This window comes from Chenopodium album, chromosome 27 (assembly GCF_948465745.1).
Source record: "Chenopodium album chromosome 27, dcCheAlbu1.1, whole genome shotgun sequence".
NCBI lineage: Eukaryota > Viridiplantae > Streptophyta > Magnoliopsida > Caryophyllales > Amaranthaceae > Chenopodium > Chenopodium album.
This window is the reverse complement of record NC_137860.1, coordinates 35,783,403-35,796,792: the sequence shown is the minus strand read 5'-3', so window position 1 is coordinate 35,796,792 and position 13,390 is coordinate 35,783,403. Positions and strand designations below refer to the sequence as shown.

General features: G+C 37.0%; 2 protein-coding genes across 4 annotated transcripts; both read left to right on the top strand.

Moving 5' to 3' along the window:
* The first annotated feature begins 1,675 nt into the window (after positions 1–1,675).
* Positions 1,676–6,430, top strand: LOC145620695 (uncharacterized). 3 transcript variants are annotated; one of them, XM_081675403.1, is made up of 5 exons: positions 1,681–2,118; positions 2,880–2,958; positions 3,051–3,138; positions 3,229–3,371; positions 6,239–6,430. In XM_081675403.1, exons 1-4 carry the CDS (start codon positions 1,840–1,842, stop codon positions 3,308–3,310), a joined length of 528 nt encoding a protein of 175 aa, XP_081531529.1. In that variant the 5' UTR covers positions 1,681–1,839; the 3' UTR covers positions 3,311–3,371; positions 6,239–6,430. The 3 variants fall into 3 exon arrangements, with proteins under 3 accessions (XP_081531530.1, XP_081531529.1, XP_081531528.1); XM_081675402.1 differs by lacking the exon at positions 6,239–6,430 and adding an exon at positions 3,774–4,183 and having other exon boundaries at positions 1,682–2,118; XM_081675404.1 differs by lacking the exon at positions 6,239–6,430 and having other exon boundaries at positions 1,676–2,118; positions 3,044–3,138; positions 3,229–3,266.
* Positions 6,431–7,905: 1,475 nt separating this feature from the next.
* On the top strand, positions 7,906–11,599 carry LOC145620346 (oligopeptide transporter 4-like). The gene is made up of 6 exons (XM_081675007.1): positions 7,906–8,421; positions 8,520–8,617; positions 8,801–9,376; positions 9,453–9,705; positions 9,791–9,973; positions 10,834–11,599. Exons 1-6 carry the CDS (start codon positions 7,906–7,908, stop codon positions 11,446–11,448), a joined length of 2,241 nt encoding a protein of 746 aa, XP_081531133.1. The 3' UTR covers positions 11,449–11,599.
* Positions 11,600–13,390: the final 1,791 nt, after the last annotated feature.

Below are 13,390 nucleotides of genomic sequence, written 5' to 3'. Positions count from 1 at the left end.
AGCCTTCAATTTTGTAATTTTTTGTCTTTTTTTCAACCTGAAATAAAAATTGCCGAAATGTTTACCACGGTCCCTAATATCCTCCGGGAGTCAAATTGGGTCGGTGGAATCATCCAATATGTCCTTAAACGGTCATTTTACTCGTTCACAACTTGTAGTGATTTCGTAAACTCAGGCCTACCACGGACGTTTATGACAACATATAATGATCATAAATGGTTTCAAACGGCATTATATAACCCCGAGATGTATCCCTTAGGGTTTCAAGGCTTTTCGCCATACCGGGCCCCGAAACCTCAAAATTTCCAAAAAAAAAAAACGTGGATTATAGCCTTCAATTTTGTAATTTTTTAGCCTTTTTTTGTCCGAAAATAAAAATTGTCGAGATGTTTACCATGGTCCCTAATATCCTCCAGGAGTCAAATTGGGTCGGTGGAACCGTCCAATATGCCCTTAAACGGTCATTTTACCCGTTCACAATTTGAAGTGATTTCGTAAACTCAAGCGTATCATGTAAGGTTATGACAACATATAATGATCATATATGGTTTCAAACGGCATTATATGGCACCGAGATAAATTCCCTAGAGTCTCAACACTTTTCGCCACCGGATCCCAAAACCTCAAAATTTCCTAAAAAAAGGTGGATTATAGCCTTCAATATTGTAAATTTTTGACCTTTTTTCGCTCGGTAATAAAAATTGTTGAGATGTTTTATTATGGTCCCTAATACCCTCTAAGAGTCCAATTGAGTCGGTTGATCCAACCAGGCAACCAATGTGCCCTTAAATGGTCATTTTATGCGTTCGCAACTTGCACTGATTTTGTAAACTCAAGCCTACCACGGACGTTTATGACAACATATAATTGAAGGCTATAACGTACCATATTATATGACCCGGGATGTATCCCTTAGGGTCTCAAGGATTTTCGCTACCGGGCTCCTAAACCTCAAAATTTCCTCAAAAAACTTGGATTGTAACCTTCAATTTTGTAATTTTTTGACCTTTTTTCGCCCGTAAATAAAAATTTCCGAGATGTTTACCATGGTCCCTAATACCCTCCGGGTGTCCAATTAGGTCGGTGAAACCATCCAATATGCCCTTCAACGGTCATTTTACCCGTACACAACTTGCAGTGAATTCATAGACCCAACCTGAACCTGATCTGAAGCTAGATTGACCCGACATAACCTGATCCTGATTTAACTCGAGACCTAATTTGACCGACCCAAATCCGATTTGAATACCCGAATTGACAGCTCTATTAAGTACTACTTGTAGTTTGTTTATTGTCTGAAAGAATAAGTTAGCTTTATCTTTGCACACAAGTTAACAAATGAGTTAGGTTAATATTGAGTCAACCTACTTTTTTTAATCTTATTAAAAATAAGTTTGTAAATATGTGTTTCCTCTAAACTTGGTAAAACAGAATTATTACGGTATCCTTAATTCTCAACCGAAACTCTACTCTAAATTGCATGACATGATTTATACTTGAAAGGCTGAAACTAAATCTATAGAGTACAACATAAAATTTAATACGAGGTATTCAATTATAAGTTTATAGCCTAATATGTAGCACAAATTAAGCCAAACAATACGATTGTTACCTCATTTTTTTTTTCCTAAGGCTTGGCCCAAAATATAAATTTTCTTCTAACACATAAAAACCTAGGCTCTCTCTCAGCCCATATTCACAAATTACAGAGTTTCACACAACATTCTATCATCTCATTAAAATCAGCAACATCATCCACTCAAAAATTTCTAATCCAAATTTTGCAACATCAAAATCCCAACCCACTTTTTCTGAATTTCAAAAGGAAATTCTAAAGTAATGTCACAATCCATTATTGGGGCAAGCAGTATAACATTCCTGAGTGCAGTGTCATGCAAAGCAAAGGGAAGAACAAGCTCCAATGGCAATGGCAAGGTCAAAACAGTAAAAGTGTTGGAGACAGAAAATAGGAAGCAAAAAAATGGTGGGTTTGGAGATAAGAAGAAGAAGGAGCCTTTATGGCAGTGTGTAAAACAATGTGGGGCCTGCTGTAAGCTTTCTAAGGGTCCCAGTTTTGTCACCCCTGAAGAAATTTTTGAGAACCCTTCTGATATTGAGGTTATTTTCACCAATTTCTCAATTACTAGTTTATTTTGTTTATGTTTATGTTCCAAGATTGCAAATTAGTATGAATTATATTTTGTGGGAATTTTCAAGACTCAAAAGAAGGATTATTTGATAGTAAATTTGGGTGGAATTGAGTTGTGTTTTCTTCAAATTTTGATGCAAATTTTGCACTTTATGAGTTCAATTTGGAAGTTGAGTTGAGTTGAGTTGAGTTGAGGAAACAAGGCGAAAGTTATTCTTAAATGTTGGATGATATTATATCAACTTATCAAGAGAGTAAAACTTGAAATCATACATTTAACAGGTGGTCATGTTAGCAAAAGAATTCATATTAGTCTTTTGGGTTCATGAGAGTCTCGCCGTCACTAAGCTAAGATTTCGTTTGATTTGATGGAAAACATTTTCGACAAAGAACCATATGCAAAATTACACTTGAGAACTTGAATTTTAGGCAAGCTACAACTATTGACATGAACTTGACAGTGTAAACAAATTAGCACCAACTTGATCATTGAGAAATAGTTCATGATTTTTGGTCCAAAAGAATACATAACCATGTAGAACGGTTAAGGAGCTGACAGAGAGATGAAATGAAGAATCCGAGTTACTTAGAAAGAGAAGGGATTCATGGCTAATGAGATAGAGTAATTTATAATGATACACTTTTATGCTATATATATGTAATTTGTTACTTTGATTTTTCCTTATCTTTAGCTTGCTTGATTATATATTTGCCATATGTTTGTGTACAGCTTTATAAAAGCTTGGTAGGTACAGATGGATGGTGCATCCACTTTGATAAGAGCACGAGGTCATGCTCGATTTATGAAGGTGAGACACTTTTAGTCATACTTGAATATATTTATTTGGCTATGAAGTCTGGCTTAAATGCAAACTCTCACTCTTATTGAATAAGCTTTCAGATCGGCCATATTTCTGCCGTGTGGATCCCGAAGTCTTCCAGAATCTGTATGGAATCAGCGAGAGGAAATTCAACAAGGAAGCTTGCAGGTCTTTTACTAGGTTTTTTCTTATCTTGCTATTATTGCTTAGTTTAAGTATATTAACATGAATTCGCTTTTTCTGGTCAATTTCTGGCAGTTTTTGTAAGGACACAATCAAATCAATTTATGGTGCTGATTCGGAAGAGTTGGATAGGTTCAACAAGGCTATTAGAAGCTGAAAATTATAGTACCAAAAGCCTGAAATGGTGCTGCCATACTATGTGATTACGAGAATACGAGGTTAGTCTTCTCCTTTGAACATGTTTATACTATACACGAGGTATTTTTCATTTAGTAATTATCATCGTGTTGTATACGCAAGGTATGATCTCCATGGAAAATGGTATGAGGGTAAATTAGAAATTCACTGAGGTCAGAGTCCTTCCAGAATGCATCATAGGGAGTCTGCCTGAATCAGTTAACCTTTTAAGAGTTATACTGCCCGGGATAATCCTTTGGCTTTTGATTCAAAAGTCAGGGAACTGTTCTTTCTAGTTAGAGAGGTTGGGGGGGGGGGGGGGGGGGGGGGGCGTGGTATTCCTTATTATAGAACATCTTAAGATAACAGGCTTATTAATTTGAAGTTGAGTCCATATGGTACAGAAGATGAGTATAGTTAAGGTTGATTATTTGAGAGTGCAGGTTGATCTCTGCTGATATAATGCTGCTTTCTGGCGAGCCAACTGAGCAGCATATCGATTAACTATCTAATGAGCTGTGTATATAATTTCCTACAATCATTGACGCTGCTTGTGAAAAGCTGAAGAATCACAGTGGGATAGACAGCATGCTTAAGGACCAATACAAGCTTTAGCATATAATAGGGAGCAGATTATTCTTCTGATGCAAAATATATGAGAATCAATTTTGTTTGGGCCAAAATGGCAAGCTGATGATCAATCTTATTCAGTTATGTCTTCAGTGTGTGACTATAACTGATGCTGCTAGACTGTAGTATTTTTGCCTTAATTTTAGGAAATATTACAGTCTTGCAGAGACACCGGTGTAAGCTAAATATTCAATTTTCTAAGCATTAATGATTCTGAGATTCACCTGAACCTTTTTTGTCAATTTTTACTCGTTAATTCTGAAGTCATTTACATAGGTGGGAAACTCCATATTTGTAATTGTAACACATATTGCCTATTAGCTGCATCGTATACATGCCTATAGAGGAGGTCTGACTGCACCGTACCAGATGAGATAGTGCTTGCTTAGATACCTGTAGATTTCGGGCTGAAGGTCGGATAAACCAATTCCTTCGCTGCAAACAAAATGACCAATTCAGTCAAGATTATTTAGCTACACTACAGATAGTACAACGTGGGGCTTGGACTTGTGACAAATTGACAATCTCTTAGGGCCTGTTCATATTTACTGAATTGAGCTGAACTGAACTGATTGGAGCTGAATTGAACTGAACTGAACTGATTGGAACTGAACTGAACTGAACTGAACTGATTGGAACTGAACTGAACTGAACTGAACTGAATTAAGCTGAAATGAATATTTTATGTGAGAGGGAAATTAAGAGCTGAACTGAACTGAACTGAACTGATTGGAACTGAACTGAACTGAACTGAACTGATTGGAACTGAACTGAACTGAACTGAACTGAAATTAAGTAAATATGAACAGGCCCTTAGTCAAGTCATGATTTTAACATATCAATTCTGGACTTATCACCTAATTGTTCTTGGATTTCACATTGATGGTAGGGAAGAGTCTTAAATTCTACTCTGTAACTGTCTAATGAAGTGGTGGAAAGCTGGAAACAGCTCGATCCGAGATTGAAAGGTGGTGAAGTACTGGTGCATATAGCGATAGTCTTGATTCTTAATGGAAGGTGAAGAAGAGCTTGCAAGGAGGGACACATTGTTAAGGTTGTTCTTATAGTAGTAGATTATATTCATACTGTGATAATACAAGATACTGATATGGCAAGTTTTATAGAGTTAATTCGAGTTTAGCTATATCCATGCAGTCCATGTCGAATTTAAGTTTCTCTTAGTAACTTTGTGAGGTTCATATAACTTGGCCTCGGATTCAGGTGGTAATTATCTTGTGGTAATATTATGCTATTTAAGGTGGTAAACGTCATATTTGGATTAGGCCTCGGATTCAGGTGGTAATTATCTTGTGGTAATATTATGCTATTTAAGGTGGTAAACGTCATATTTGGATTAGGTCTGGTTCAAACCATTTATTAAAGTTGGGTCTTGGGTCATGTTAGGGTTTATCGTAGGGCTGGCAAAAGCTGACCCGACCCGACAACCCGACCCGAACCCAACCCGAAATAAATGGGTTTTGAAAGAGATTTTCAACCCGTTTATTTAATTGGGTCGACCCGAACCCGACCTGAAGTTAAATGGGTCGGGTACAGGTTGAAAATCCCAACCCGAAACCTACCCGCCTAAACCCATTTAATTAATTGGGTTGGTTTCAGGTCGGGTCAACCCGAACCCAACCCACCTAAACCTGTTTACCAGCCCTAATTTTAGTTATTTACACCCTAACTTTTAAATATGGGCTAAGCCCAAATATCTAACCACAAAAATGAAAAACCCTAAGCTTTGTTCTTTATTCACGCCGCTTCCCCAATTCACCTCTTTCACTCATTCTCTCTCCTCTCTCTCTCTCTTTCATCTCTCTTCTCTCTTGTTTTCATATTTTTTCCATGAAAATTGTTTATTAAAGCTTGTGAATCTTCATCTCAACATTGTCAAAGGTAATTTGCTTGCTAATTAATTCTCTTTACTTAATTGTTCTGTTTTTTTATGCATTTTAGTTCTTCGATTTCATCTCAACATTATTGTTTTTATGTGTTTACTTGTTTGCGATTTAATTTCTTGGATTTACTTTTTTAATCTAATTTAAGCTCGTTTGTTATGAGTGCGTTTTGTGCATGCGGTTTTTTTCACCATCTGATTATGAGTGAGATTACTTGTTTTTACAACTGTTTTTTATGAGTTTATGAGTGAGATTAAGTGATTTTGTTTGATCTTTTCATCTGATTATACGATGCTAAGTCTGCATTTGGCATTTAGAATTTTGATAAAGTTAGCCTAATTATTTATCTAATTAACTAATATATTCTTAATTAACAGATGGTTGATACTTGATTGTCCTCTTCCTCCTTAACCGTTGAACTTGCTGATTATGAAGAATCAGATGATGAAGTTGCTAATTGGCAAATATTAAATTTCTGTTAGATGTATTTTGGAACTTTTTAGTGTTGTATAATTGTACTATAAACTATGCAGCAAGTGGCTTTGAATTTGCATGTTACATTTTTTTTATGTTGTTCAATATTTCAAGTTAATTTTTGAAAAAGAATTATATTTTTATTTTTAAAAATTACAAGATTAGTTAAAAAGATTACAGGTTAAAAAAAATAACAAGGTTAATCAATTTTTTTTAAAAAAATAAAAAAACAGGTTAAGACGGGTCGGGTTCAGGTCAACCCGCTTAAAACCAGGTCGGGTTCGGGTTGTAATTTCTGACCTGTTTAAGTAAACAGGTCGGGTTCAGGTTGGGGGTCCTGACCTGTTTATGTAAACAGGTCGACTTGAACCCGACCCGACCTGTTTGCCAGCCCTAGTTTATCGTTAGTTAGTTTATCATGAAATTTCAATTTATGCCAGACATATTAATTTAAAAATTAAGCCGATTTTTCAAGCCGGTTTATTGACAAATCCATAGACTAAAACAAATAAATATGGTGGCCCTTAGATGTGAAATAATTGTGACCCTCGTGTGCTTTGTTCTTTGTTATACCAATCCATGAACTCATATCTCCACAATAATGGAGTGTTGTACTGTTGGCTCTCCCATTCTTTCTCAAAATCACTATCAATCCAAATTCATGGAAATTGGAGAAGTCTTCAAAGATTAATAATGTTCTACTGTCAATTTAAGCTTAAAATTCTGAATTTTATCTTAAATTTTGAGAAAGCTACCTTCCACTCAATTTTCAATCCCTAAGTACCTAAGTTGTCATAGTCACTTAAATAAGACCTCTCATCCTCATCAGTCATCACCTTCTAGAATTAGCAAATTATTTTCATGTTTTGGCCTCGCTGTGGGGGGTGAAGGGCGTCTTCCTAATTAATTCTCCGTACCCTACAAGGTGTAGACACGTACAAGTTATTATGAAATTCAATCAATATACTACGTATATGAATTACAGTCCTATTATATTATCTAGTCTTGAGTACAGTTTAAGGTGCTAAATGTTATAGATCATACCCCACGGACGTCCTTACAAGAGTCCAAAATCAAATCATATCCCTATGTTTGGGAAGTGGGAATTGTGGGTGGGATTGGGAATTTTAATCCCAATTGAAAAAATAAGCCATGTTTGTTTGGTGGGAATGGGAATAAAAAAGAGATTGGGAATGGGATTATTTATGGGTGAATTCCCACCATTTTATTACCTAGGGAGGGTAGGTAATAAATGGATGGGAATGGGAATAGGGGTGAAATGACATTTTTGCCATTACTAAAAAGAATAAAATAGTAATCTTAGTAAGGGTATATTTGTAAAATTGTTATTTATTCCCTATATATTCTCACCCACTATCCAAACAAGGTATTGGCATATTTTCATGTATCCCCACCAATTAATTCCCAATCCCATTCCCACCTTTTAATCCCCAAACTCCCATTCCCACAATCCAAACGCCCCGTTAGCCTTATAAAAACAGTCCTTCCATTGTGCCAAACAAACATCAACACTCCTTTCCATAATTCTTATCAAAGTTACTATCCTACCATGGGTTCCTTAGAACTCCACCCCACAACCCAAACCCAGCAACCCGACCCAGAAAAACCCAACCCGGTTATCGATGATGACTACATTTCCCCGATTGAAGAGGTCCGGCTAACGGTCACCAACACCGATGACCCGACCCTACCGGTATGGACCTTCCGAATGTGGTTCTTGGGCCTCATTTCTTGTGCAGTCCTCTCATTTTTGAACCAGTTCTTTTCTTACAGGACTGAACCCTTGGTTATAACCCAAATCACAGTCCAAGTAGCTGCTCTGCCCATTGGTCAGTTTATGGCCCATGTCCTCCCTCGGACCGAGTTTCGTATCCCCGGGTTTGGGGCCCGAACATTTTCACTTAACCCCGGCCCATTTAACGTGAAGGAACATGTACTTATAACCATATTTGCTAATGCTGGAAGTGCATCAGCTTATGCTGTCTTAATAGTTGATATTATTAAGGCCTTTTACATTCGTAAAATATCATTTTTAGCTGGTTGGATTCTTATTATCACTACTCAGGTATTCAATATATCAATTTTCCTAAGTTATTCTATTCTTATAGTACTTGATTAATTATTTAATCTAAAGTTCATGGTTTTTTTTTCCGTTTTCATCAGGTATTAGGATATGGTTGGGCTGGTTTAATGAGGAAGTACGTAGTCGAGCCCGCCCATATGTGGTGGCCTAGCACTCTTGTGCAAGTCTCTCTATTTAGGTAAATATTATGTACAAATTTACTTGCATATGGAATGTTTGTATGTTACATACGAAGTACTTCGTATATGATAAGAAGTGATACCATCAAATGGGCTTAAGTCGCGCACATGTACGTATGCACACTAGCAGAGAATGCGCATAGAACCAACATAGGCCATAACATCTAATTTATTTGATGCAGGGCCTTGCATGAGAAGGATGACAAGGATGAGAGGCGCATATCAAGGTCAAAGTTTTTTATGATCGCGCTATTATGCAGTTTTGTGTGGTATGCAGTTCCTGGTTACCTGTTCTCAACACTTACGAGTGTGTCATGGGTCTGCTGGGTATTTTCAAAATCAGTCACAGCACAACAACTAGGCTCGGGGATGAAAGGCCTCGGTCTAGGGGCCGTAACACTAGACTGGTCTGCCGTGGCATCCTACTTAAGAAGCCCTCTTATAACCCCATTCTTTGCCATTGCAAATGTGTGTGCAGGCTATGTTATGATAGTATACATCTTCATTCCTATAGCATACTGGGGATTTGATTTGTATGGCGCTCGAAAATTTCCCATTTTCTCATCACATCTTTTCACAGCTCAAGGCCAACCCTATAACATCTCAACTATTGTCAATGATAAATTTGAACTAAATCTAACTGAGTATCAGAAACAAGGACAAATTCATATGAGTGTGTTCTTTGCATTTAGTACTTATGCCTTTGGATTCGCTGCCATAGCTGCCACTATTACTCATGTCGCCGTCTTCTATGGAAGGTAATGTTACTTATTACTTAAATTTCATTTCTAGACTTGATCATGACAGTAACATGTTCAAGTGTTCAACTAACAGGGAAATACTCGAAAGATATCGTGCATCGTACACAAGCAAGGAAGATATCCATACAAGACTAATGAAGAAGTATAAAGATGTACCATCAAGTTGGTTCTACCTTCTTCTTGGTTTAACAGTAGCAATTTCTTTTATTCTCTCCATCTTCTTAAAAGATCAAGTTCAAATTCCTTGGTGGGCTCTCCTCTTTGCCTGTGGCTTGGCATTCATTTTCACCCTTCCTATCAGCATTATAACCGCGACAACAAACATGGTAAGTTAGTGACCGGAAATGAAAAGGAATTATAAACAACTACGGAGTACATTATAACACGGCTTCATGTATGTCCTATGTGCAGGAACCAGGACTAAATATAGTTACAGAGTACATTATGGGTATCATATTACCAGGAAAACCAATTGCCAATGTGTGTTTCAAAGTTTATGGTTATATGAGCATGGCACAAGCTATATCTTTCCTCTGTGATTTTAAGCTAGGACACTACATGAAGATCCCGCCTAGATCGATGTTTTTGGTTCAGGTATTACTCTTACTCTATCAGTAATTGTTGAATCAGGGCATTGCAGCAGTTTACATATATCTAACAAAGTCAGGTTACTGACTACTGAGAGTCGAAACAAGTGATTTTAGCCCTGCTTTATATAGACTATGCGCGTCGCGTGCTCGATCTAGCAATCTTGGACAATTGTTTTCGGATAGGCCCTGAAAGTAGAAGGAAGGCTGGAATGCCAACAGGTCCCCCAAAATAAGACCCTTCACGCGACGAGACGCGCCTGCCTAGATACCCGAAGACCGGTTTTCCGGAAAAAGTAGAAACGATATGACGAAGGATTTTGAAAAATGAACGGAAATACCGAACGTTTTCTTAACTTGGCGTAAAATACAAAATCTAGACTGCTATACCCTTAGAGCAGAGCGAAGTGGAGTTTGGCCCTCGCCCCCGGAGCGGGTACGGCTTGTATACAGGGATCTAATCCCTCCGTCGGTGTCTTTTCACCTCCGAGAAGTTTTTTTTTCGGACTTTGAAAAAGCTTTGGATGTACAAGAGCTTGTTTACAATTGATCACATTTGAGCATGCAACTCTCCTAGTCTCATCTTTGGGGATCTTAGGTTGTAACTTGATCATGAGCGAATTTGTTGATGTTGCACCCACGAAGTATGGAAAGTGCCAAACATTGGGAACTACCCGGGAAAGAGTTAAGAACAGGAACAAGAAGAAGCAAAAACCCGCGTTCTTTTGTTTTCTCACTCCCCCAAAAAGAAAACCGCATAGAAACGAAGCGTACTTCCCTCGAGGATAGTCAGCCGCCGGCGCCCGACTGCGTCTTGACCAATATGTCATTTCTCACATTTTTAGCCCTTTTTATATGATCTTGCAGCTCATAGGAACCATTCTTGCTGGTACAATCAACATTGCGGTAGCATGGTGGCTGCTCAACTCGATTCACAATATATGCCAGGATAATCTGCTTCCACCTAACAGTCCTTGGACATGTCCTGGTGACCGCGTATTTTTTGATGCTTCTGTTATATGGGGCTTAGCAGGTCCTAAAAGGATATTTGGAGAACTTGGACCTTACAAGGCCTTAAATTGGTTCTTTCTAGGAGGTGCACTAGGACCGATTATAGTTTGGCTCCTTCACAAGGCGTTCCCTAAGCAATCATGGATTCTATTGATCAATCTGCCTATACTTTTCAGCGCCACATCTTCTATGCCACCAGCAACAACTCTCAACTACAATGCCTGGATCGTAGTTGGAACGATTTTCAACTTGTTCATTTTTCGTTACAGGAAACTGTGGTGGCAAAGATACAACTATATTCTTTCAGCAGCCTTGGATGCTGGGGTTGCCTTCATGGGAGTTCTGTTGTACTTAGCACTAGTTATGGAGAATAAAAACTTGACCTGGTGGGGTACTAACGGCGAGCACTGCAATCTAGCAACATGTCCAACAGCTAAGGGAATCGCGGTTGATGGATGCCCTATACACTAGTTCTTGTTCATGTACAGAATTTTCCATAGAACATCTGTTTGATACTTGTATAATACAGCCGAGAGCTAAGACTCCACACACTTGTTGTAACAAAATCAGGGGAAGATCCCTTGTGTAACTTCTATTACCTATAACACATGATTGACTACAAGTAAACGAAAGGAATTTAATTGCATCTTTTTATACCAATATGACAAATTATTGAGTATAAGTTTCGATCCAAGTTTTATAAATACTAATTTATTAGCACAATTTGCACACCACTAATCTGATCGTCTGAACTCAAAACAACGTATGTTCAAAGTAATAATTTCCACAATTATGTATAAAAATGAAAGCTAACTAATAATTTCCAAATCAATTTCTTCAAATTTTTAGAGCCACAAGTGCAGATGGACAGGACAATGGACAATAAGATTATAGGAATAACAATGTAAACATAATTTGGTCTCATGTTAACTTACCGACTGATAGTGTAAAAACATATTCCTGGGCCTCAACCATCAGCGTAAGCTTTTGGTTGAGTTGGTTCTCTAGCATGGTATCAAGAGCCAACGTGACACAAAGGTCACGGGTTCGAATCCACCCCATATTCCTGAGCCTCACTACTGAAAGCAATACAAAGTTGACCAATAATAATTTTCAAATCATTTTTTTTTTCATGTGTAAACGGACAATAATAATAATATGAATGGAGTTTGATCTCATATTAACAATAACTTGTCCTTTACTATTTTTCTGAACCATCTAAAATCAGATATTATGGGGATACTGGATTGCAATACTGTATGAAATAATACAATATACGAATGAAGTAAGTAATTATATTAAATAGCTAGTAGCGTAATACCACGTGAATCTATTAACATGCTTGCGTAAACAAGTCAAGGGAAGATAGCTGTATAGCCAATTTCAATGGTCAAAATACACTCATTTATATGATAAATTGATAATTAGTACATGAATTAGCAAAGCGTTGACTTATATACAGGTTAATATGGTGTGAAATCAAAGAAATTTGAGGCATTTGTACTATCGTGTGTGGATTTGTATAAGATTGATAGTTATTATCTAAATGAATAGGAGATTATCTTTAATACACACTCTTTCAACCTTACATTATACTCTATATGATCCTTAAGTTTCTCACTTTCTCAGCATATATATTAATAAATTTTTGCTTAGTTGAAGAGTAATTAATTAAGTACATCCTATAATCCTATCATCAAAGTTGTGTGGCCATATTATCATACCCATTTTCAACCGTAATAAATACGAGTATGGTTTTTTTCACTGGTGATCCATATACGAGTACATAAGACTAACTAAAGATTATAAGTTTAAATAACTTTAAAGACCTGAAAAATTATCGTTACAGTAAGTTAACTATACTAGTTTTATATTCGTACGATGCCATGAGTTCATTAAATATATTATCCTTATATGAATATGAAAGTATCTTAGCTTCTTTTTTTGAAAGACTAACCCTCCTTATTGTAATACTGTGGCCTGTGGGAGTGTCCCATAGACAAATAGAGAACTCTAATTTTGTCCCTTCATGTGCAAGTTGTAGGCCGGAAATCAATTAAGTTCAGCTGAATTTTCAATATTTCTCCTCTTTTTAATGGCCCCCCAAACCAAAACTTTTATTCAATTTCTTTAATGCATTCATGTTCTTCAACTCATACCATACACACTCATTCATTATTATTACATGTAACCCTTTTTTCCCACTTTCATCATTTCTTAATTACATTGTCTGTCTCAATTTAGAGTCCGTTCTCATACGTTTATTTTCAGTTCAGTTCAGCTCAGTTCAGTTCAATTCAATTCAGTTCCGTTCCTAATTTCCTTCTCTTATAAAATATTCATTTCAATTCAGTTTAGTTCGGTTCATTTCAGCTGAGTTCAGTCAATGAGAACAGGCCCTTACTTGCTCCAT